The sequence below is a fragment of the Bombyx mandarina genome, chromosome 16 (genome assembly GCF_030267445.1).
Source record: "Bombyx mandarina strain Sakado chromosome 16, ASM3026744v2".
NCBI lineage: Eukaryota > Metazoa > Arthropoda > Insecta > Lepidoptera > Bombycidae > Bombyx > Bombyx mandarina.
Genome location: NC_143222.1, coordinates 533,127 through 557,801, shown reverse-complemented (window position 1 = coordinate 557,801; position 24,675 = coordinate 533,127). Strand labels below are relative to the sequence as shown.

The window sequence follows — 24,675 nt, the reverse complement described above, 5'->3', positions numbered from 1 at the left end:
TTTACTTAACTGTAACGTCTGTAACAGACATTGTTATTTAGCGATAAATCTTTTAGTTTTGTATTTGAATTTATAGTTGTTACATGTTTCAATTAAAATTTAAGAAAAAATATACAGATATGTGTTAGCTAATATAACAGCAGTACCATTACAAGTTAAGATCGAGGATTGACACCAAATGATCATCTCGATACATTCCCACGAACGGAACAAATGTGCCGCGTGTGACTGACAGACGGCCTTAACGATTATAAACCGTTCTTATTATTGCGATACTTTATTTATGTTGTTCCTTTTGTTTTGTTGTACAAAGTGTTCGAACTTGTAATAATTAATCTATACATATAAATAAAATTGGAGTGTCTGTTTGTAATATTGAAATAGCTTCTTTTTACTCCATGCATATGAATATATATACGGTACATACACAAAACTAACATTTTTTACAATTTTTGTCTGTCTGTCTGTCTGTCTGTTTGATCCGGCTAATCACTGGAACGGCTGGACCGATTTTGACGGGATTTTCACTGATAGTTAGCTGATGATATAAGGAGTAACTTAGGCTACTTTTTTTAGACTAGCTTTGCCCCGCGGCGTCACCCGCTGTACGACAATAACCGCGGATAACATAGCGGGACTCAGCTATCAATAATAAAGTTTAATGTTTCCGAAGCGAAGCGAGGGCGGGGCGCTAGTAATAATATAAGATACAGCTATAGTTTAATTTTCCTTGGATGGGGACTGGTATTTATTTGGCTAGCTTTTCTTACTACTAGGTGTACCGAAATCCGCAGAAGAACTGGTTTGACTGACATAGCCAAAGCGATTGCTTGGAGAAAGTGGAAGTGGGTCGGCCACATATGGCGTCACACTGACAATCGATGGCGCACAAAAGTACTGGTGTGGAGACCTCGTACTGCACGTCGTAACGTAGGCGGACAGCCAACGAGGTGGAGCGAGGACCTGGTCAAAGTGGCTGATAGGGACTGGATGCGGAAGGCAAGAGACCGAAGAGAATGGGGTGCATTCGAAGAGACCTACACTTAGCATTGGGTCGACACGGGTTGAAGAAGAGCACTTAAGTAAGTACTTGTACTAACTATAGTAAAATATGTTAATCAGAAGAGATGAGCTCAAACAGACAAGGAGTGCTGAAAAACGGAGCTATGTGGACGTGCTAGAGACTTGCAATGGACTAGCGTGAGCTGATGATGATAAATACCCGAATTACAGGGCATCTTGTTTTAAATGACCACTGGACTCTCAGTGCATTCTAATGTGACTGCCGCCACCAATTTTAAGGCACGAGATTTAAGACTCTAATTTATTCTAAAAGTAACGACAGGCCTTTCAAATGCATTACTGTGCATGTGCATTCAGACATAGAAATCTTCTTCTTCATCTCCCACTAGGTGGGGTCGGTACAGCGAGTTTTTCTATTCCATTCTCTTCTATCAGCCGTCTGTTCAACACTCACTACTCTCTCTCTTATATCGGCATTCACACACTCCATCCATATGTTCTTCGGTCGACCTCTTCTTTTTATTTTGCCTTTATAAGCAGACGAGCATATGATCTACCCGATGGTGAGTGATAACCGTTGCTCAGGTCACCAGCAATATATTCGAAAACTATATGGAAAACGTCCATTTATTAAATTTGCTGTCCATCACTTGTCTTTCGTTGATGGTAACATCGTCGTCTGTAATAGTTATATTAAAGAAAACTTTCCAAGAATCCCAAATACAACTATAATAAATTTCAAAACAAGATTTATCCACGAATAGAATATTATTAATAGCTTGCTCATAAGCATGTCATTGACAGCGTATCTACAGTACCCGGGGATTGTAATTAAGCTCGTCGTTCGAACGCAATCAAACAAGAAAAAAAAAGCTCGACTAGTGAACCAAATTAAAATCTTGGTACGCTGCAGCTAAAGCGTAGCTGTCGCGTGGTAACTGTATTTGACAGTATAAATTGCTTCGAAAGAAATTGCAATAAGTCCGCTTCTGTGGGAAATTCATTCGGATTTAAACTAATAGTTCTTTAATGTTAATACTTTTTGAGAAAGCTTTCGTTTGAACGTAACATAAAGCTTCGCGATGAGCGGACAGTTAATATGACTTGGGTAATGATCTTCGTTCAATGTGAATAGATGTAAAAACCCCAAAGCTTTTCATCCAAGCAGGAGTTTAGCGATTTAGAATAATAATGATTTTACCGTCGTTGGTAATACGATTTCATAATTGAGGAGAACTATGTAATAACTTACATAGTATGTATATAATAATACTAGCGACCCGCCCTCGCTTCGCTTCGGAAACTGTAATTTATTATTGATTTCTCCACTATTTAATGGATGTTATTATACATATAAACCTTCCTCTTCAATTACTCTATCTATTAAAAAAACACATCAAAATCCGTTGCGTAGTTTTAAAGATTTAAGCATACATAGGGACAGACAGATATAGGGACAGAGAAAGCGACTTTGTTTTATACTATGTATTGATGTATGTTATAATAATATAAGATTCAGGTAGCCCTCATATAACGCGGTAGATTCGTTCCTACAAAGTCTCGTGTTGTATGAAACCGTGTTATATGAGAATAGAAGCCAAAACAAAAAGGAGAGTAATTTTTCTGAACGAAACATCTCAACTATGCCTGTGTGTATTTTTTACCTATTATACATAAAATAATAAGCAGTAAAATTTCGATTAATTCAATATATTTAATTCAATTTTACTGGTGGTAGGACCTCTTGTGAGTCCGCACGGGTAGGTACCACTACCCTGCCTCTTTCTGCCGTGAAGCAGTAATGTGTGTTGGTTTGAAGGGTGACTATCTCAAGGTAGGTGGCTGCATTTACGTTGTAGATGTCTATATGCTCCAGTAACCACTTAACACCAGGTAGGCTATGAGCTCGTCCACCCATCTAAGCAATTAAAATATATGTATTGTGTGTTCATAGTGCATAAAGTAATTTACTAAATTATTTTAAAAACAGAATTTCGTTATCGTGCTATAGAAGTACCGTGTTATGAGAGGGTTTTGGGAAATTTTTCTTTTCGTGTCAGAGTGGAGCCGTGTTGTAAAATATCGCGTTATAGGAGGGTTACTCGTTATGAAAATTTGATAATAAAATGAATGTAACTAGAAGAATTAACGCGATGATTGAATAATGGGATAGGGATGGGACCGTAGTAGACTAGTTAAGATCAGTAGCAAGATTTTTAGATGGATGCTAGCGATTTGTTAGTAACTGGAGGTTTGTTGTGATTATGCAAGGATGCTTGTAGGACCAAAGAGGAGCAAGGATTACTCCTCATTGGTCTGTTGTTGTGTAAACCAGTCACACGAGCTGTAGGGTCAATCAGCGGATAGCTTAACTTTTCGGGCTTGTTGTTTAAAGCAACGTTTATTTGTTTTTAAACACTTTTGTTTCTTCTTCGTTTTGTTTTAGATAATTTTTTTAAGTGTGAAGTCTGTCTAGACGAGCGTTCAGAAATAATTTGATGGTGACATCACCAGTCCCGTCTGCGATTGCCTGTCAAGGCTCTTAGAATAATTTGTAGAGGTAATTTTAATTAACCTTTATTCTCGCCGTGTGTGCTTTTTTAATTTTTATTTGTCGCAATTAACACAGCCGCCATTTTTAATGAGCTACAAGAAAACGCCAGCATAATTTCGGATACGAATTGTTGAATTCTATGTACAAAATTGAATAGTAGTTTGTAAGATTAGCTTATTTTATGATTTTGTCACTTCAACATTTGGCTCTAATGGCTTCGAAGTGGATTGCAGTCATAACTCAGCGTTTTTTTATTAGAATTTTTCGAGCAATACGGTCGTGCCTACAAAAACAAATTCCATGCGTGGGAAAAGAAGCACAGGCCTCATTATAAAATATATATTGTTAACCTTAATGTCATTAGTTAGTGACAACTCTCTCGGGCGCCAGAACGTTTCTTAAAACGTAATCAATCCTTTTCAATAAAGATCGCATATGATATATGATTGATTAAATGTAAACTGATCGTATTTTTTTATTCACAATTAACTAATCCATAGGGGGTCAGCCCTAACAGCATCCTGAAGGCATTAACAGACCGTTATGACTGTCGGTACTTGAACCATTGTACCATGGTTCACTTGCGGACTAAATAATAATAATAATAATAATGGTTGGTTCGAAGTAGGTATCAGTGGAATGGAATACTTGAAATGTATTCAACTGATAACTACTTTTAATAAAAGTATCTTTTTTATTTAATTGGCTTTCTTAATTTTAAGTATGTTTCAATGATACTATGTACACATATGGACTTATTGTTGTCTGAAATAAAATAAATCATTCAATCATTCATCATTCATTCATAATTTCCAACACGAATCATTTTTATTACTCAACTGACTTTTATAGAGACGACGGTCGGAAGACATCCGCGCAAGAAATACCAACTAATTAGAAGAAAGACATAAGCGTATTTTAATACACTTTTATTAGCTTCAGACGTATGTTATATAGTGTAACGGAATCTTTACGCATGATTTTGACCCCCTTCAAAACGTCGGATTGACTCGAAATTTGGTATACTTATTAAGGACCGATGACAATACAGTATTTAATAAAACATTGAAAAAAGGTAAAAAATTGAAATTCAACTAAAAAATGAAAAACAAATAATAGTTTAAAAAAACTAACAAAATACGCTTAGATAGAAAATCCAACAAAAAAATAGAAAATAAATTTTAATATATTTGAATTAAAAAATTAGTGCAAGTAAAAATGATTTTATTGTATAAAAAGCGTGGGGTGCATGGTATCAGTAGTTATAAATATTTTATGAACAGATATGAGTAGAAGGGTTATTTTGATAATATCCTGAAAAGCACCCCATTTTTTTTTTATATTCTTTAGTTGGATTTTCTATAAAAGCGTATTTTGTTAGTTTTCTTAAACTATTATTTATTATTTTTCAGTGTTACAAAAGTAATTTGTCTACAGAACATAATATTGTAATCTCGATCGCATCTTGACCTAACAACAGACCAGTTAACACGTTTGTGGGCCATCACTTATCGACCGCAATTTATCTTCAGTTTCTGCCCACACGCTGTCAGCTCAACGTCTAAACATATTGTAATCGATTTACACGCTTCAGGGTTAGAATTTGTTGACCTATTTAAAAAAGGAGGAATTTTTCTCAGTCCGTGGCGTATGCTCTGATGTCGGTAGGGCAAACTCTGACCCCTTCGGGTAGGTACCGTCTTGTCGAATTTGGCATCGAAGCAGTTATGCCTTCCCGGATGAATGAAATTTTTTTTTTGCTCTGTTGATTGGACGAGCTTACAGCCCACCTGATGTTAAGTGGTTACTGGAGCTTATAGACATCTATAACGTAAATGCGCCACCCACCTTGAGATATAAATTCTAAGGTCTGTATAGTTACAACGGCTTGGCCCACCCTTCAAACCGAAACGCATTACTGCTTCACGGCAGAAATAGGCAGGGTGGTGGTACCTACCCGTGTGGACTCACAAGAGTAATTACGCAAATTATAATTTTTACGGGTTTTATTTTTATTACACGATGTTATTCCTTCACTGTTCAAGTCAATCGTGAACAATTATTAAGTACGTATTTCATTAGAAAAATTGGTAGCCGCCAGCGGGATTTGAACAACGTTGCATTGCTAGATACGAATGCACCGGACGTCTTATGCTATAGGCCATGACGACTTCCTTTAGGCCACGACGACTTCAAAATGTTGTTGAATGAATGAATGATGAATGTTGGCACAGCCTTTGATATTATGATCGTGCATCTCAAGGTGAGTGGTAGGTTTTTTTTTCTTCTATTCTATCAGCCCATGGACGTCCACTGCTAGACATAGGCCTCCCCCAAGCCTCGCCACAAAGACCGGTCCTGCGCTGCCTGCATCGAGCGGATCCCCGCGAACCTCAATAGGATTAACGTTATGATATCTACGAAATCTGATGCTTTACAACAGCGGGACCGTAAACACATTCACCAAAGTTGTATATAAAAAAAATTAGACAACGTTTTCATAATTTTCGTTTCTAATTTCGGATATCAAAAGAGTTGTATCTTCTTTGTCCAACTGTTTGTCAATCCGTGGCATCACAACTCACATAATATATGGATGAATCGATTCTAATGTAATGCATTTGAAGACTGATTTATTCGAAATGGCTTTACATGTATTGTTTAGGAAACCTACAGTTACTTGATCATCATCAGCACTTTTCCTGGTTGCATAAGGGATTACACAAAGCAGTGCGTAGATTGATTGATTTTTTTATTACTTTATTGAGACAGCAGACAGTTGATTAGGGAAATAAAATTTAAATCTGCTTAGAATTAGAAACTGATCAAACCAAAGACCTTACCAAAACCCCCCCTTAACGAGTGCGTCCGCCAAGCCTCAATTCGTAAACTATGGAGAACATCTGTCAAGACTATAGTAAACAAGGATCCCACATGGTCACAACTGCTCTGCCAAGAGCAACCAACTATGAAGAGAATTAGATTCGATATCAAATAATTTCATGTTCTGTTCCACAACTGCTATCAATTTGGCCAAGTACCACTAGGGTCTAGAAATAATTCCTTGCGCCATAACATGTTCTTCTTTTTCTTTCTCGATTTTTGACTTGAAGAGCTTTTAGTGGTAGGTAAGGACTTGGCTATACCCACTGAAATACGAAGGCATGCTTTTGCCTTCGTCAGAAATACTGTATAATTTAAGTAAAACTATACGAAAATAGTGTATGTCATTCAAAATAACTCTGAAAATAATGTGGGTAAATATGTATTATTACCATTAATGTGATCGTGTTTGAACAGTTCGCGGGTTGCTATGAAGAAGCTATTATGATATGAAGGCGTGATTTTTAGCATATCGGACGAGCACTGAAGGCCATGATGTTTTTAGGCGAGGCTTGAAGAGACATTTAACTGATAGTGGTGTAATTGTTTTGCACGGTCAGGAACACGTCATTAAGGATCCTCCCGATCCATTAACGATACTTTTAGGTACCTCAAGCACCGGTAACCGTCCTCGTCTAACCCGTCGCTTGCGATGAAGGGCTCGACGAGTAAATTAACCCATATACAAAGCCCACTGAGTTTCTCGCCGGATATTCTCAGTGGGTCGCGTTCCCAATCCGGTGGTAGATTCTGCGAAGCACTGCTCTTGCTAGAGCCAGTGCTAGCAACACTCCCGGTTTGAGCCCCGTGAGCTCACCTACTAGCTCGGTGAATCTAGAATAAACCCTCGAGGTTATTCATTCATCCCTTCATCTCTGCACTCCCCTAAGGTAGACTGTTAGAGAATGCCTATGGCATTAAGTCCGCCTTTATACTTTCTAGTATAAGAAGTTATAAATAAATTATTAGAATAGGTAGGAAAAAAAACGGTTAGGAGGATTTCGCATCCCTTTTTTTTCCTACCTATGCTGATAGTTTTGAGAGGCTATTTCAGCTTCACCCTAATAGATAGATACAAAATTGGGTTCAAGAAAAGAAGGCGCTCATCTAGGTCTTTGTTACAATTTTGAAGTGAAAACTTCTTTAGAATCGTTGTGATTTCAAACCGGATGCAACGGAAAAAACGACAGGTAAGAGACACAAATACAAAAATGTGTAGGATGAAGCCAGCAAAGAATGAGACAGAAATATACATACTATTTAATACAGCGCCATCTGTGAGTTTTTTTAATACTAACGTGTGTATGAAAGCTCTTGTAGTGAATTTAAATTTAGGATTATACGTGAAATTAAAATATCAATTCACAGAGGGCGCTACCTTACAATTATTTACTAATGACAAAATTTTACATATACTTAAGACGTTTAGGATAATTGTATTTTAATTTTCGAAGGTTTCACTTCTACCACGTGTGAATTGCACACATTTTGTTTTTTTTTTATTGCCCTTGTAGGGTGACCGGCATACGGATGGTGAATTGCTGTCACCCATGGACTTCAGCAATGCCACGCCGCTGCCTATCGCTTAATACTGCGATGGTAAAAGCGATATGATGGTATCATCTCGAACAATTCTTCAGAGCACTCTCCATAGAACATACGGTACGAAATACAGAGGGGATCGAAGTTCCTCTGGGGAGCAGAATACGGCCACGCTAACCACTTTACGCCAAGTGAGCCGTCAGCATAGCTATCAGTTTGCTTTAAAACAAACGTGTATTTGAATAGCATTGAAGGAGATGTATGGAAATGGTAGTGCAAGGTAGAGGGGTAAGAGGTCGACCGAAGAAGACATGGATGGAGTGTGTGAATGACGATATGAAAGAGAGAGGAGTTAGTGTTGAGATGACGGCTGATAGAAGAGAATGGAAGAGAAAAATTAGCTGTGCCGACCCCACCTAGTGGGATAAGGTGGAGAAATAGAAGTGTATTTGAATAACGTAATGTATGTTACTACTTTGTCTTGTGATCACGTTTGTTTGATCTTCACATATTGTACTAACACGTTTTCGTATTTGCATTTGAATAATATTGTGTTTACGGATCGCTTGTTATTAAGTTAGCACATTTAGGATCGCGGTTTCGCGACGCCGTATTTGTTTGCCGTGATAAATGAATATTAAGATTGTTGTTTATTGTGTAGGTACGTTTTGCGTGAAAATTCGTTACATCGTGTAATAAAAATCAGACCCGCAAAATTATAATTTGCGTAATTACTGGTGGTAGGACCTCTTGTGAGTCCGCACGGGTAGGTACCACCACCCTGCCTATTTCTGCCGTGAAGCAGTAATGCGTTTCGGTTTGAAGGGTGGAGCAGACGTTGTAACTATACTGAGACCTTAGAACTTATATCTCAAGGTGTGTGGCGCATTTACGTTGTAGTTGTCTATGGGTTCCAGTAACCACTTAACACCAGGTGGGCTGTAAGCTCGTCCACACATCTAGGCAATTAAAAAAAAACATGGTTTTAGGTAATAAAATAAATATTCTTACTTATGAGGAATGCTAGTATTATTTCTGACAAACAATCTAAATATATTAGAAGTCATTACTTTATATGACAGTTACTTGGCAATCTAAACTTTTTATATGAAATAAAAAGGTATGTAGAGATATGAAAAATGATTGTTTTAAGCATAGCTTTAAAACTTTATAGCAGGGTTGTTCTCTAGGGGAGGGACGTACATACGAACGTTTCGAATGCTGCGTTTATGATGCGGCGGTTTTGACGCTGCGTAATTCTTATTATTTTTTTATAGTTATGCGCCATCTAACTTCCTATGATCATGACATCCAAGGAGGTACTCTAGCGACAATTCCGGAATAAAAATAATAAGGTATCTATCATAGTCACGGATTTTTCTTTCAGTTTTTTTTAACTTGTGTATTGCTGATATTTTTTAATGCATAGGTCTAACGCGTGTACACAATTATTTCAAAATAAGAGTGCACTAGCAAATATAAAATTTATACACATTAAATTTGTTAAGTAAACGACAGTGACGGTCATGCGAATTCGGTAATACTGATGGTCTTCACAGGATGAAAAAGCGATGGAAAACGGACTCCATTTTATTCTTATTTTATTGCTCTAAATGAGTTGATGAACTCTAAAATCACTAATGTAAAAAATCAAACATCAATCTCTAAGTAGCTGATCTTATATTTTGTTATATGTAGGTATTTCTGACAAGCCATATGAATTATTGCTAAAATCCATGAGTGACGATGACACCTCCCCGTTTAGTGGAAAATATGGTAAGTTGCTTTGGAAAGTATTAAAATTACCGACATCTTTTGGCGAATCGAAATATTTATTTATCGTATCTATCAGTTTAAAAACGCGCGTCTGCAACTCACATGCTAATATTGAACTCTCGGGAAAACAGTAGTTTTTTTTGAAAATATTTTCGAGTTTCTGTATAAATTTACATAACAATCATTCTCGTTATCGACATTTTACAATTTATATTAGATATTGTAGAGGTCGAAAATCTGCTCATTTACATCAACGAAACCTCAATTATCTTGAGGTTTAGCTTTGTGTTTAGAAAGAGTTTTATCATTGTTGCAGCAAGCTACGCATTCACATGGTGATTGCCGTGTTATTTTTTGTTTTTAACGGTCAGATGGGTCGACGAGCTCACAGCCCACCTGGTGTTAAGTGTTTACTGGAGCCCATAGACATCTACAACGTAAATGCGCCACCCACCTTGAGATATAAGCTCTAAGGTCTCAGTATAGTTACAACGGCTGCCCCACCCTTCAAGCCGAAACGCATAACTGCTTCACCTCAGAAATGTGCGGGGCGGTGGTACCGTGCGGACTCACAAGAGGTCCTACCACCAATAATTACGCAAATTATAATTTTGCGGGTTTGATTTTTATTAATAATTAAATTTTTGAAAATTTGATTTATGTTCGTAAACATATTGAGGAGTTTACTAAACAGTCGGACATACATAATAGAAATACTAGGAACAAACACAAGCTTGTTGTGCCGATGAGTAGGTTACATAAGATACGAAATTCATTCGGGTGTTTGTCTGTGCGCCTGTACAACAAAATCCCACAAGATGTTCAGAACCTACATATACATAGGTTTAAGAAAACTATTGAAGAGCATCTGTGCAATAAAGCTTACTATAAAGTCAATGATTATCTAGAAGATTGCACAAAGTGGGAATGAGTTGCTCGCTCCGGGCATTTCAATATTGTAGTAATTGTTACGTTATATTACTCATTGTAAAAAATTCATATTTAAAAAAAATAATCTAATATTAAAAAATAAATAAATAATAATTTCATATGTAAAAAAAAAAAGACATGCCCGCTGAGTTTCTTGCCAATTCTTCTCAGGACGGAGGCTAGTTTTTGTGAATTGGCGGTAGTTTTTTTTTGACGTTCAACAAGTATGTACTTTCATTTATGTTGAATAAAATTTTTTGATTTGATTTGATTTGATTATACGGTGTTATTCCTTCACCGTGGAACTCAGTCGTGAGCATTTGTCAAGAATGTATTTCATTAGAAAAATTGGTACCCGCCTGTGGGATTCGAACACCGTTGTATCGCTCAACACGAATGCAACGGACGTCTTATCAGTTACGCCACGACGATAGCATGCATGTTTACCAAACACATGGTTATAGGATGATTTTTTTCTTTTCAACGATTTTCCTTGTCTAGCCTAGTCCGGCCCAGCACCTAGCACCAGCCAACAAATTGTGGGGTATGAATCTGGCGGACAGAGAGTTTTTTATGGGCAAGAAGCCGAAACTCGAACTTAGGTATTTGAACCTAGGGGGCGCGCGGCGTATTTGGGACCGGACGGTCTGCAGATGTTGGGAGCGGACCGCGGGTTCAAGGATGGTATTTGGCTCTAAACACTAAACGACTGCCTGCACTCTCACCCAAGCGTCCAATCCCCTCAAGGTAAGCAGTTACAACGGCCAAAACAGAAACTAGCTCACCTCAAGGTAGCCAGACTGACGGAGGCTTCGAGGCGAAACGAAGGCTCTAAAACGTGGGCTGTCTTGGTACGGCAGCCCTTCAGGCGGTCCAAGCAGTGCCGCTGGTGTCCCGGGATTCCCCGCTGGGTCAGAAGCAGCCTGCCAGGTCGGGACGCAATACAGCGCCAACCGGTTGCTGTTAAGATGTTACTCCTTTGCTGCGCACTAGTGTTGGCAGCATGCCGAGTAGGCTCAAAGCTCTCAGGTCGCCCTGTGACCTTCACTTGGGACGAGGAAGGGGGGGCGTTCGATAGAAAGCCTGCTACAATTGTGTTCGAATGGACCGAGCTACGGAAATAACCATATCCCGTATTGTGGGAATATCCAAAATTCCCTCAGAGTAATGAAACTACACTCAGATTTCACAATGACCTAAGGAATACCCCCGTTCCACACAATTCTCTACATAGATGTGTCATACAATAGTATAGTTAGGTCGTACGTTGTGTATATAGCCGCAGGTGGTACGCTACGCTACCGAAATGATTAAAAATTTACAAGCAGCAACGAGTTATAAGATATAGCGATTTTGAAATCTCACAATCGTGTACAGCTTAGTTCGGACGCACGTGTATTTAAGCTTATGTTGTCTACTTAGTGCGATTTTTTTAACGTTCTCGATAGCGTAAAAGTTACCTCAAATTTGTATGGAGTTTGAAACGTTTGCCGCTAGGGGCGCTGTTTCAACTGTCAAATGTGTCGTACCTATAACGAACTGGCAAGGTCGTCACCTGAGTTAGATATTTTTACTTGTAGGTTAGTTACGTTTGGAAAAATGTTCAAGGGCATCCTCCACTTTATTGATAGGTAGGTTAATGTACCTAATTGTTTAATGTATTAAATTGTGAATAAAATTTTTTCCTTACATTTTTCGTTAGATTAGTTTTTGTTATTGTGTTGTTTTGTCATAATTGTAAGGAACATTGTTATACAAATTCAGCACTATATGTCTTGTTTTGTCGTGCGCACATAACTTATGTTGCAAGCCAGATTTTGTTTCTTTTTATTTGTGTTTTTTATGTATCTTTAGCTTGTGATGTGTATTGTGAGCCTAATAAAATAAATAAATAAACTGCATACAACTTTAAGTTAAATTTTACGCTATCATTATTCATCATTCTTCTGCCGTTTTCCCAGTCACCTGGGATCGGCGCAACATGTTTTCTCCTTCCATATTCCTCTATCATATACCATTTCTACGCTCACTCCAATCTTACACATATCGTCTTTCACGCAATCCATTCGTTTCTTCTTAGGTCTACCTCTTCCTCTACAGCCTTCAACACTCATAGTTAACACTCTCTTACCAGCCTCATTTTCATTTCGTCTCATCACATGTCCATACCATCTCAAACGTGCACTTCTCAACTTCTCTGTCACAGGTGCCACTTTCAGACTTCCTCTAACATATTCATTCCGTATTCTATCCATTCTCGTTACTCCACACATCCATCGGAACATTCGCATCTCTGCTGCATGCAATCGCCTTTCATCTTTTATGCTATCGAGATCGTTAAAAAACTCGGACGAAGCACCCAGATTATGACGAGTAAGTTGAAGTAAAATGACTGTAGTGTTATAGCGTGAAACTTAAATAAAAGATGATGATAATAATAAGAAGAGAGGGCAAGTCACCCATGATCATCCAGTCACGTTTGAATGTATACATATATCACATATTAAGCACCTAGACAAAGATCAAACTTAGAACCCACGACCCGGCAACTACTGCACTATCAAATTAGTCAAAATATGTTTTGTAATTTTACATTACATTATACTTTACGCTATGAGTGGCCGGCAAGAAATGGATGAGGAGAGCTAAAGACCAGGTCAGTGGTGTAAATTGGGAAAAGCTTATGGAAGGAGAGCCGTGGATGACTGTGGGCTGATGATGATACTGTAGTGGGACACCGAGTCTATAATTACCCCAAAAGAAGAAGTTCTGTAGAATTTAAAGTCATGGTGGCCTAAAGGATAAGACGTCCGGTGCATTCATGTTGAGCACGATGCACCAGTGCTCAAATCGCGCAGGCGGGTACCAATTTTTTTAATAAAATACGTACATAACAAATGTTCACGCTTGACTTTCACGGTGAAGAAATAACATCGTGTAATAAAACTCAAACCGATTCAATTATATATTTTTTTGACTATCATTCAGTGTTATGGAGTGAAGTCTGTCATTCAGTAAAAAGAGAGTTCAGTTTTGTTCAGTTTTTTAATACTGTTTACTGTTTAATTCTTAATATTAAATTTAAAAGAGATTAATGGCTTTAAATATTGTTTTCTTATTATACATATAACAGAAAACGCAATTAAATCTTTTATTCTTTATGCACTCTGAAATACTCTATCATTATATAATATATAGTTAGTATATATAGTTGTAGTTTTTTTATGATTGAAGTATTACTAGTGGCTCGGAGGTCTTTCCAGTTTCCCGAGGGCAGGTGGGCGAGTAGAGGCCAGCCAGGAGGGGCGGGATTTGCTAACAGCTGTCCGAGCACCTCTGAGGGAGACCTAACAACTAAAGAGCAGCTGCCTCGCGAATAAATCTTCGCGAATGATCGGAATCGCGACTCGCTGAGAAGATTCGGCTGATGCATGGGTTAGGTTGCACGGCGAGCTCTTTGCCGAGTTCGACGAGTACGGTTACCGGGGTCCCTAACCCTGCTCCCAGTGTTAGAGCTGAAGGCGTCTAATGCAAAGGTTATTGGATCTGATGGATCCGTAAGGACGTGATATAGTTATAGGCATATCATAGCTGAGCTACAGCTGTATTCTTGGTATTGTTAACGTCCATGAGCCATGGTGAATACTTACCATAAGATGGACTTGTCATCTGTCTCCCAATACAAAAAACGGGCCATTTATAACTGAAAACACTTCAAATAATAAGGGACCTAATAAAAACAGAGTTTGTTTTTATTGCCCTTATAGGCAGACTAGCATACGGCCCACCTGATGGTAAGTGGTTACCGTCGCCCATGGATTTTAGCAATGCCAGGAGCAGAGCCAAGCCGCTGCCTACCGTTAATACAACGCTAATTATATTTTTTTGGACCATACTTGAATACGTGTTTGTACTACAGCCAGCCACTTAAGCTAATTCCTGTAGTAAATTTTCTATATACATTATTTATAACGTTATTATTAATGTAAAATAGTTGAACGTCGCTTCTTCGATCATATTATTTCACTATCAACAAAAAGGATATAGAGAAAAATTTTAGTACCGGAAATATGTATGAGAATATGAAGAATTTTCCTCCTTTTACGAAGTAGATAGAAAAAATGGTTATGAACTAGTTTGAGATCGGGGTTGCAGTTGTGTTCTCATGGTTAGTTTTTGGTGATGGAAGCTGGTTAATATTATGATTTACGGTCAGATCTTAAACACTATATCTTAATTTTGTAAGCATTAAAGTCTAAATTCAAACGTATTAGAAAAATTAATACACAGAAGACGGATAAAAACTTAATATAAAAGTCTTATTACTTTTATTAAACTCCAACAAATTATGTATTTCCTGAAGCCAATCAAGAAAAGCGATGTTATATCCACGACACTGAAATAATAAAGCAAAAATGTTTTAATTTTGTTCCCGCCCGCGGCCATTGCTCTGACGTCACGGCTCTATAGTGCACTACACAGCGTCAGATACAGTAGTAGGTAAAGTTATAAATTGTGCTTTTAAAAAGAAATGAATTGACGAAGCATTATTTATCAAAAAATTAAGGTAATATGTTTAAATTTGTTTGTACTAGCTATAACCATGCTTTTTTTATTGCCCTTGTAGGCACACGAGCGTACAACCCATCTGATGGTGAGTGGTTACTGTCGCCCATGGAGTTCAGTAAGACTAGGAGCAGAGCCAGGCCGCTCCCTACTGTTGATGCTGTCATTGCTTTGAGGTCACGGTGTCAGAGCTCACTGTAACATCATTCCCGTAGCCATATTACGTACAATACAATATAATCTGCAAGTTTTAAATGAAAACTGAGTTATAGAAAACCTAAGCATGCATTAAAAATTAACTAGTTTCATATCAAGAGATGAACAGTAACTAACTCAAGTTTTTTTTACTTAATTTTAGAGATTTGATAGCCGTTAGAGCTAAAGCATCTTATTCCTTTATTTACACTCATAAGCAATCCTTTTACGCTACGTCGACGGGCAAAGGAATTCACAACCCACGCGGTGTTAAGAAAATGCTTAAGCCCATAGAAATAAAGATGGAATCCGCCGTTTACCTAGAGATATTATTTCAATAATCTCTTTAAATATCGCCTATTTTAACCTTCAAATCGATATATGTATCTATGTAGGTATATAACGGCGCGTAACATTTTTAAATATATAATCATAATCGATGTGATTTTGAGTGTTATTCATTTATTTAGTTAATTTTATTATCGCTATTTTGATAACGATTAATTGTTTTGTGTTCGATTAAATGGTTATTTTAATTAAGAGCTGGTCACATCGAATGGAGTTGTATTTGTCGTGGCGGCCGAACGTCAAAGCACTATATTATCTTGTTGACAGCGGTCCCGCATGATGGTCATTCACAAACCCAATGTCTAAATCACTAATTATTCTTGAAATCTCGGATTGTTTTAGTAATTTAAGCCCCTGTATAATGAAAATAGCGAAGATTCAACACTACATTCTACATATTTCAATGTTGCCTGAAGCATATATCATCCATCTTGAATTTCCGATCCCGACACCTTGATTATATTTAGGCGGGCCTTTTTGTGGGACTTTGTGTGGACTTTTTGGCGGGTACGCGAGGAGTGAAGCTGTGTGATTTGTTTTATTTTGTCTATTTAGTGTTTCTTCAGGTTTAAATGTGTAATAACGTTGGTTTATTAACTGTTTAGTATCTGTGAAAGTGCACAAATGTGGGAAAAATGAAACAAAGCTACTGGACGTAGCTTCTTGGGACTGAAAAAATCTCAGTAAATGACCACCATTTTACTGAGATTATATTTCATCCCATATCATCTCATCTCCTTTCATTTCATTTTATCCCAGTTGATTATAGTCTTAAATTAATCATATTCATTTCATTTCACTCCATATTATCATTTTTCATAAAATTAAAAATATAAATTATAATAAGACATGACTTAAAGTTCTTAGCTACCAGGTCATAAAATCCCTTTAAAAAAAAGACGGACCTTAGTAAACCTATCGAAAGTTCGAATATACTGTGGCATCGGCTAAGTTTGCTGGTCTCGCGTTAATTCTGTAGTGTGTAGTCTTGCTTGGGATTTCCTGGAATGCATTACAGTAGGGTGGGTGTGCACTTACAATATCACTTGCGCTCCTTGCAGACTTAAGACGCCATTCACACGCGTCCAGTCTAAATTAATTTTCCTTTCCCTGGCTAATTTATTTTTCTTTCTCGTGGTTTGTTTTTTTGTTCACTGTAGTATTTCTGATGTTGTATCTATAAGTTCCAGTAAACGAATAGCAGCGGTGACAAATGTGCTTATATCTATACTTAATATTATAAAGCTGAAGAGTTGTTTGTTTGAACGCACTAATCTCAGGAACTATTGGTCCGATTTGAAAAATTCTTTCAGTGTTAGATAGCTCATTTATTGAGAAAGCTATAGGCCTTATATATAACATCACGATAAGGCCAATACAAGTGGAGCACCAATATAGAATGTTTCAAAATAGGGGTTTAAATAGTTCCTTAACATTCTATAATTCAAAAATATTTTAATTTTATACGTAAATGAAGTGGGGGTTAAATTTAGCTTTATGACAAAGTAACTATTCCACGCGGACGGAGTCGCGGGCAAAAGCTAGTAGTACAATAAAATAGAAATAGGAGGGTGAAACGTACCCGTGCCAACATACAGACAGTATTGTAGAATTACGGTCACAAATCCATATCCTTGTAATGTAATAAATGCCTGTGTGTTTGTTTGTTTATTTGTGTGTTGTCATTCATTCGCGTCAAAACGAAGCAACGAATTTACAAAGGTAAAAGTCAGGAAAGTGACATAGGCTACTTTTTATCTCGAAAAAACATCTCATACCACCGGGAAACTACGCTATCACTATTCCTTGACCGCGTGGGCGAAGCCACGGGTAACAGCTATCAAATAAATACACATGAGCTGAAAATTCTACTTTTTTAAATATATGTATGTTCACTTTTTCCTGAATTAAATTTTCAGACAATTTAGTTAACAGTTAGAGAATCCAATAGTCGAATATTAATTTGAAAAATCCTAGTTCCAGCGCCGGAGTAGAGGCAATAGCGTTCTTTGAATATTCTTCCTATTCGTACACTCTTGACAGAGTGGTCGTGGTCATGCATCAGTCGGATCCTGCGATACCGATGCTCTCGCGATGCGACGCCATGTGGCACGATGTTTCGCAGAGTGAGAGCAAACATTTATGTTGGAGTGAGTAACAGATTTTATGAGGTCGGTCCATCGTGTTTGAATATTATACCAGCACATTGTGATCTCCGACTGACTTAAACAAATGGGTACCACAACCCTGTTCGTTTATGCCGCGAAGTAATCTTGCGTATTGGTTTGATGGGTGGGACATCCGTTGCATGTCATACATGTACATCCACTACATACATAGTCTGGCCATAAATACTGTTACAATTAAAAATAAACAAAATTTTACATTTGAATTTGGAATCTGTCAATTTTATATGATTGCTCATTGAGTTTTCTCATTTTGGCGCCAATACATTGTACAATATTTTGCGATATTAAAATGGAGTGAGGTGATAAAGAGAACCGAATCGCTGTGATTGCATTACACAAAGTAGGTATGGAGCCAAATGCAATTTTTAAAACTTGGCTCCATACGCTTGGTATTAGTAAAATATTTGTGTACCGGGCTATTGATAGGTGCAATGAGACCTCCTCTATTTGTAAGAGAAAAAGATCTGGCCGTCCACGTAGTGTTCGTACGAAAAAGGTGGTCAAAACAGTAAGGGAAAGAATTCGAAGAAATCCTGTCCGAAAGCAAAATATTTTATCTCGGGAGATGAAGATAGCACCTAGAACCATGTTGCGTATTTTAAATGATAACTTAGGACTTGCAGTCTATAAGAGACGTACTGGTCATTTCTTAACTGATAATTTAAAAGAGAATAGGGTGGTAAAATCGAAACAACTACTGAAGCGGTACGCAAAGGGAGGTCATAGAAAAAATTTGTTTACGGATGAGAATTTTTTTACAATTGAGCAACATTTTAACAAACAAAATGACCGTATTTATGCTCAAAGCTCTAAGGAAGCTTCCCAATTAGTCTTAACACTTAACAAATATCACCTACTTAATGAAATAACTGCTAACCTAAAACACAGAGTCGACAATTAAATGTTCATGCTTTATTATTCTTGCATTCAAATTTAATCGTCCTTTTCACTTTTATAATAAAGCAAATTCAGAAAGAGTTTTAATTAATTAAATATTTTAATTATACATTTTTATTCCGATCGAGAAAAAGCACGTTTCTTTCTTTGTCCCACTTGTGGCTCCCTCTCATGGTTGAATGCTGAACTGATACATACCCAAATGCTAATGTTTCTGTCAACGTCAACACAAAGCTTACATATGTATAAAATTCAACCACATGCTTCAAGGAAGTGTATAATCTATGCTTCAAGGTAAGTGGAGGCATTCATATTGTCATGTCTATGAATTTCGATGACTTAAAACTAGACGAGCCACACTAAAAAAGAATAACTTATTGTCGCTTGTGTAACCAGTAGCCTTAATAAGAGCTTTCAACGAAGGAAGCTTAGAAAGCAAGAGCGTCATTGAAAGCTCTTTTGTCTTTTAGTGTTACGTTACTGCTATCGAATTTCGAGTTCAAAACTAGGCAGCCAGGAAAGAAAACAAAATGTCACATTCAATGTCAAACATGGAAATGTCGCCCGAACTAAATCCTTATTTGTTACGCTAAGTGTCTCGTGAGCTGCCAGGCAAAGGAGTTGCTTTAAAAACTAAAAAAAAAATAGTAGAGCTACATATTGTGTTTATAATTTTATTAATACTAGCCGTAGCATGTTGGTCGGCATTCGAACATAATTAATTTAAATTATAAATTTGAACATTATTATGGTTCTATTGTCGCATTACTATAATCATAATTTCTATTTTAATCATTGTTCTATCAAAGTTTCGCCACGGCCATACCACAGACAAATGATATCATTCCATTCTCTATTTGATAACAGACTTTAACAATAACCAAAGAGTATAAATGCGTGTTTGTGTGTCAAATATGTGTTAGTGTGTGTAATGTTTTTTATCGATTTAATGTATTTTTATAGATAATTAAGAAAAATATTAGAATGCTGCACTTCTTCTCTATATTTTCTATAAGTGGGGGAAATTTCATTCTCCTGCGTCCGTGGAATTTTCGTAAAAAGGGGAACATCTGTCGGACAATACTAGTATTAATTCCGCGGTGAAGGAATAGCATCGTGTAATAAAAATCAAACTCGCAAAATTATAATTTGCGTAACTGCTTGTGGTAGGACGTTTTGTGAGTCCGCACGGGTAGGCACCACCACCCTGCCTATTTCTGCCATGAAGCAATAACGCGTTTCGGTTTGAAGGATGGGGCAGCCGTTGTAGCTATACTTGAGACCTTAGAACTTATATCTCAAGGTGGGTGGCGCATTTACGTTGTAGATGTCTATGGGCTCCAGTGACCACTTAACACCAGGTGGGCTGTGAGCTCGTCCACCCATTTAAGCAATAAAAAATAATAATAAAAGATTTGGGATGACTTTGGCCATAGCAGGCCGCCTGCCTGGCGTCGAACATCTTTGGTCTATATCTACATATTTGTATTGTACCATGTCATTGTTGTTTGTTTGTTAAGCTCCTAAAGCTCCACGTGTAACAGAGAGCTTCAATAGTATTTCTTTATCGCGATTAGTCTTTTTTACGCACTTTACTTCAGGCTAATTTTTCCCGAGTGAAGGCGCAGCGTGCCATAGGGGAGCAGTTTTCTGTTTCTTCTTTTTCTTTTCTTCTTCTTTTTACTTCACCTTTTTTTGGCCCTATTATTTGCAATTTACTATTATTACTATCAACATTCACATTAAAATTTAGATTTTCAAATACCGAACATAAAAGTATCACTTTTTATTCGTTTTTCTTTCAATAAATGCTGGTCAGTACTGCTAGTTCCCATTAAATGCGTGATATTCAATCAATCAATCAATCAAAAATTTTTATTCAACATAAATGAAAGTACACACTTGTTGAATGTCAAAAAGAACTACCGCCAATTCACAAAAACTAGCCTCCGTCCTGAGAAGAACTGGCAAGAAACTCAGCGGGGATGTTTTTTTTATTTATTTATTAAATATTAGTTTTTTTTGTAAACTTTAGATATATTTTTTTAAATATTCATTTTTACAATGAGTATTTTAACGTAATAATTAGTGCAATATGGAAATGCCTGGAGCGAGCAACTCATTCCCACTTTGTGCAATCTTCTAGATAATCATTGACTTTATAGTAAGCTTTATTGCACAGATACAACAAACAATATGGATTCACTAGAGGCCGTTCGACTATTGATGCAGGTGTAGATCTTATTAAAAATATTTTTCAGGCTTGGGAGGAATCGCATAATGCCCTTGGGGTATTCTGCGACTTATCTAAAGCTTTTGATTGTGTTGAGCATAATACATTGTTGAGGAAATTACACCATTATGGTATTAGGGGCGTTTCATTAGAACTTATTAAATCTTATTTATCCGGAAGAATCCAAAAGGTAGACGTTAAAGGAAAGAGATCTTCTGGTGTCTTACTTAATATGGGTGTTCCTCAGGGTTCCATATTGGGTCCCTTCTTATTTCTTGTGTATATCAATGATTTACCAAAGTTTATTGAAACCCGTCACGAGGTCGTATTATTCGCTGATGATACATCCTTATTGTTTAAAATTAAACGACAATTGGAAGATTATGACGATGTGAATGATGCTATCTCGCGCGTGGTACATTGGTTTAGTGTTAATAATCTGTTATTAAATAACAAAAAAACAAAATGTATAAAATTTACCACACCTAATGTTAGACAAGTAGACACTAATATCATTGTAAGTGGAGAGACACTGGAGCTTGTTGATTCGACAGTTTTTCTTGGTATAACAGTTGATTCCAGGCTGCAGTGGGGTCCTCACATATGCAAGTTAGCGAATAGACTTACTTCTGCAGCGTTTGCGGTAAAAAAAATACGAACGTATACTGATGAAGATACGGCACGTCTAGTTTATTTCAGTTATTTTCATAGTGTTATGTCCTATGGCATTTTGCTATGGGGCAATGCTGCCGATGTCGAAACGATTTTCATCCTGCAGAAGAGGGCTATTCGTGCTATTTATAATATGCACCCGAGGGAATCCTTGAGGGACAAGTTTAAGGAAATCAAAATTCTAACTTTAGCGTCCCAATACATTTTTGAAAATTTATTGTACGTGCGTAAAAACATTGTAGAATTCCCCAGAGTCTGCGATTTGCATAATGTGAACACTAGGAACAAACATAGGCTTGCGTTGCCGGCGGCTCGAATTAAGAAAATAAGCAACTCTTTCAGGGGGCTGGGTGTACAGCTTTTCAACAAGATCCCACAAAACGTTCAACTACTACCTGTTCATAGATTTAAGAAAACTGTCAAGGAACGTTTGTGCAACAAGGCATATTATAAAGTTAAGGATTTTTTACTAGATGGCACTACGTGGGAATGAGGCGTTCGCTCCTGGCCTTTTCATTTTTCATTATTATTATTATTTATTTGAATTGTATTTTTTTGACTTGTTTTTTTGTATACTGTAAATATGTTTTCTTGTTTAAAAAAAAAAGAAAATAGTTGAGAAAATACAAAAAAAAAAAAAGCCCGCTGAGTTTGTTTCGCCGGTTCTTCTCAGGACTGTGGCTTTTTTTGGAACCGGTGGTAGAGTTAACATTTTCTTTTACATTTTGACATTCAACAAGTGTGTTTTTGATGACATCCAAGTTGAAATAAATGATTTTGAATTTGAATTTGAATTTGAATTAGATGTTCTTTAATAGTTTTCTTAAACCTATGTATATGTAGGTTCTGAACATCTTGTGGGATTTTGTTGTACAGGCGCACGAGACAAACACCCGAATGAATTTCGTATCTTATGTAACCTCCTCATTAGCACATTAAGCTTGTGTTTATTCCTAGTATTTCTATTATGTAAGTCAGACTTTCCTTAACTTATGACGTGATGTTCTGTTACGTTTTCAACTCCTGGTATATAGTGGTGGTTACCTCTGTATGTCGGCAAGCTTGGGAGGTCGGGACCGGCGGATGGCGCCGCTGATAGGTAGCACACCAACCTGAAAATAAAACAATGGTCAGGTACATCATATAGACATTTTTGTAGCTAAATTCGGAACAGACATACGATGCTTTTATATGGGCATTAGGACGATGCTGTTTCTTCATACCCGATTCTGTAGACCGAATGGTAAACAGTCGACGTCGCCCAAAACACGTCATTACGGATCCTCCCGATCCATTAACGGCGCTTTTAGGTACCACAAGCACCGGTCCCCGTCCTCGTCGAGCGAACTAACCCATAGACACAGCCCACTGAGTTTCTCACGGGATCTTCTCAGTGGGTCGCGTTTCCGATCCAGTCGTCGATTCTGCGAAGCACTGCTCTTGCTAGTTCGGTTTGAGCTCCGTGAGCTCACCTACTAGTTAAGGTTACTCTGAAATAGCCTTTCAAGGCTATCAGCTTAGGTAGGAAAAAAAAGCTGTTTTTAGATTTTATTTTATTGCACAATGAGTGGCAAGAAATCATGGATGCCCTAGCGTTGAGAGATTAGGACCGTCCTGACAGGCTGACCGTCTGCCCACCAATAATTGAAAAATCTACAATAATTTACTTGTGGTAACCACGAAGCGATAAACGATTCTTCTTCTTCACATAATACAAGCGGATAACAAACACGCTAACCGATAATACCTTTAGGACCTTTGAATACTACCGATTTAAGTAATGAATACTACCGATGTAACTGTATACTACCTTCAGTAATACCGGATAGTACCGATAGTACCTTTGAAATCATTAAAACAGCTGAGCTCCCAGTATATTTGACGTTAATGGCAACGGGAATCAAAGACACTATATAGATTATTTTGGAAAGTAACACGATTTATCGTCTACATTTGTACGACTATAGGAGTCGTCCCTAAAATATAGGAGAAAATCCTAGCTAGGCGCCGCTAACTGTGCAGCGTTTAATTGACAATGTTATTAACACTGCTCACAAACTGCCGGTCTTATATATCGCATTTTAAAATCCAATTTTAAGTACCGTGAAAGACGTACATTTGGTCAATAAAATCCGCATAGTTTGCTTTGTGTTTAATATCAAGAATGACATCACAGGCAAAGCATTTTATAAGTAGGCACCGTGATATGAAACACAGATGTGCCGAAACTATGTATTACACTGATAAAAGTAATAGCGTTCCCGTGGACTACAGCAATACGATAAGAGTATTGTCGAATGCAAAATAATGATTTTTTTTTAATGAGGGAGGGATTAATAGTGGCCCGGAGGCCTTTTAAATCTCACTAGAACAGGTGCGTCAACACGGGCTCAGCCATGAGGGCGCTTAATAATGTATCTAGCGACGCGAGTTATAATTAGTTTTGTTATTTTTATAGTCGGCGGTAAAAAATATTTTGTTATTTTTATAAATATCAATCGTTTTTTTACTCTTCTAAATGGTAATTTTATTTAAGACCGGGTATGTAACACTGATATAAATTGCATTTGTCATTGCAGGCGAAAAGCGGTCGCGCGTGGTGATCATACATACACTTTTTGGCTCTAAATCACTTCTAAAGGATAAGATGTCCGGTGCGTTCGTATTGAGCGATGCACCGGTGTTTGAAACCCAGGCGGGTACCAATTTTTCTAATGAAATACGTACTCAACAAATGTTCACGATTGACTTTCACGGTGAAGGAATAACATCGTGTAATAAAAATCAAACCCGCAAAATTAAAATTTGCGTAATAACTGGTGGAAGGACCTCTTGGGAGTTCGCACGGGTAGGTGCCACCACCCCGC

At 37.4% G+C, this 24,675-nt stretch overlaps 1 protein-coding gene across 1 annotated transcript in view; it reads right to left on the bottom strand.

The window, feature by feature from the left end:
- LOC114246292 (calcium/calmodulin-dependent protein kinase kinase 2) overlaps positions 1-24,675 on the bottom strand; it is a 160,038-nt gene that overhangs the window by 71,195 nt on the left and 64,168 nt on the right. Inside the window, exon 2 of the mRNA XM_089733804.1 lies at positions 22,853-22,920. Coding sequence (XP_089589930.1) covers positions 22,853-22,920 — 68 coding nt within the window. The remainder of the gene's footprint in view (positions 1-22,852; positions 22,921-24,675) is intronic.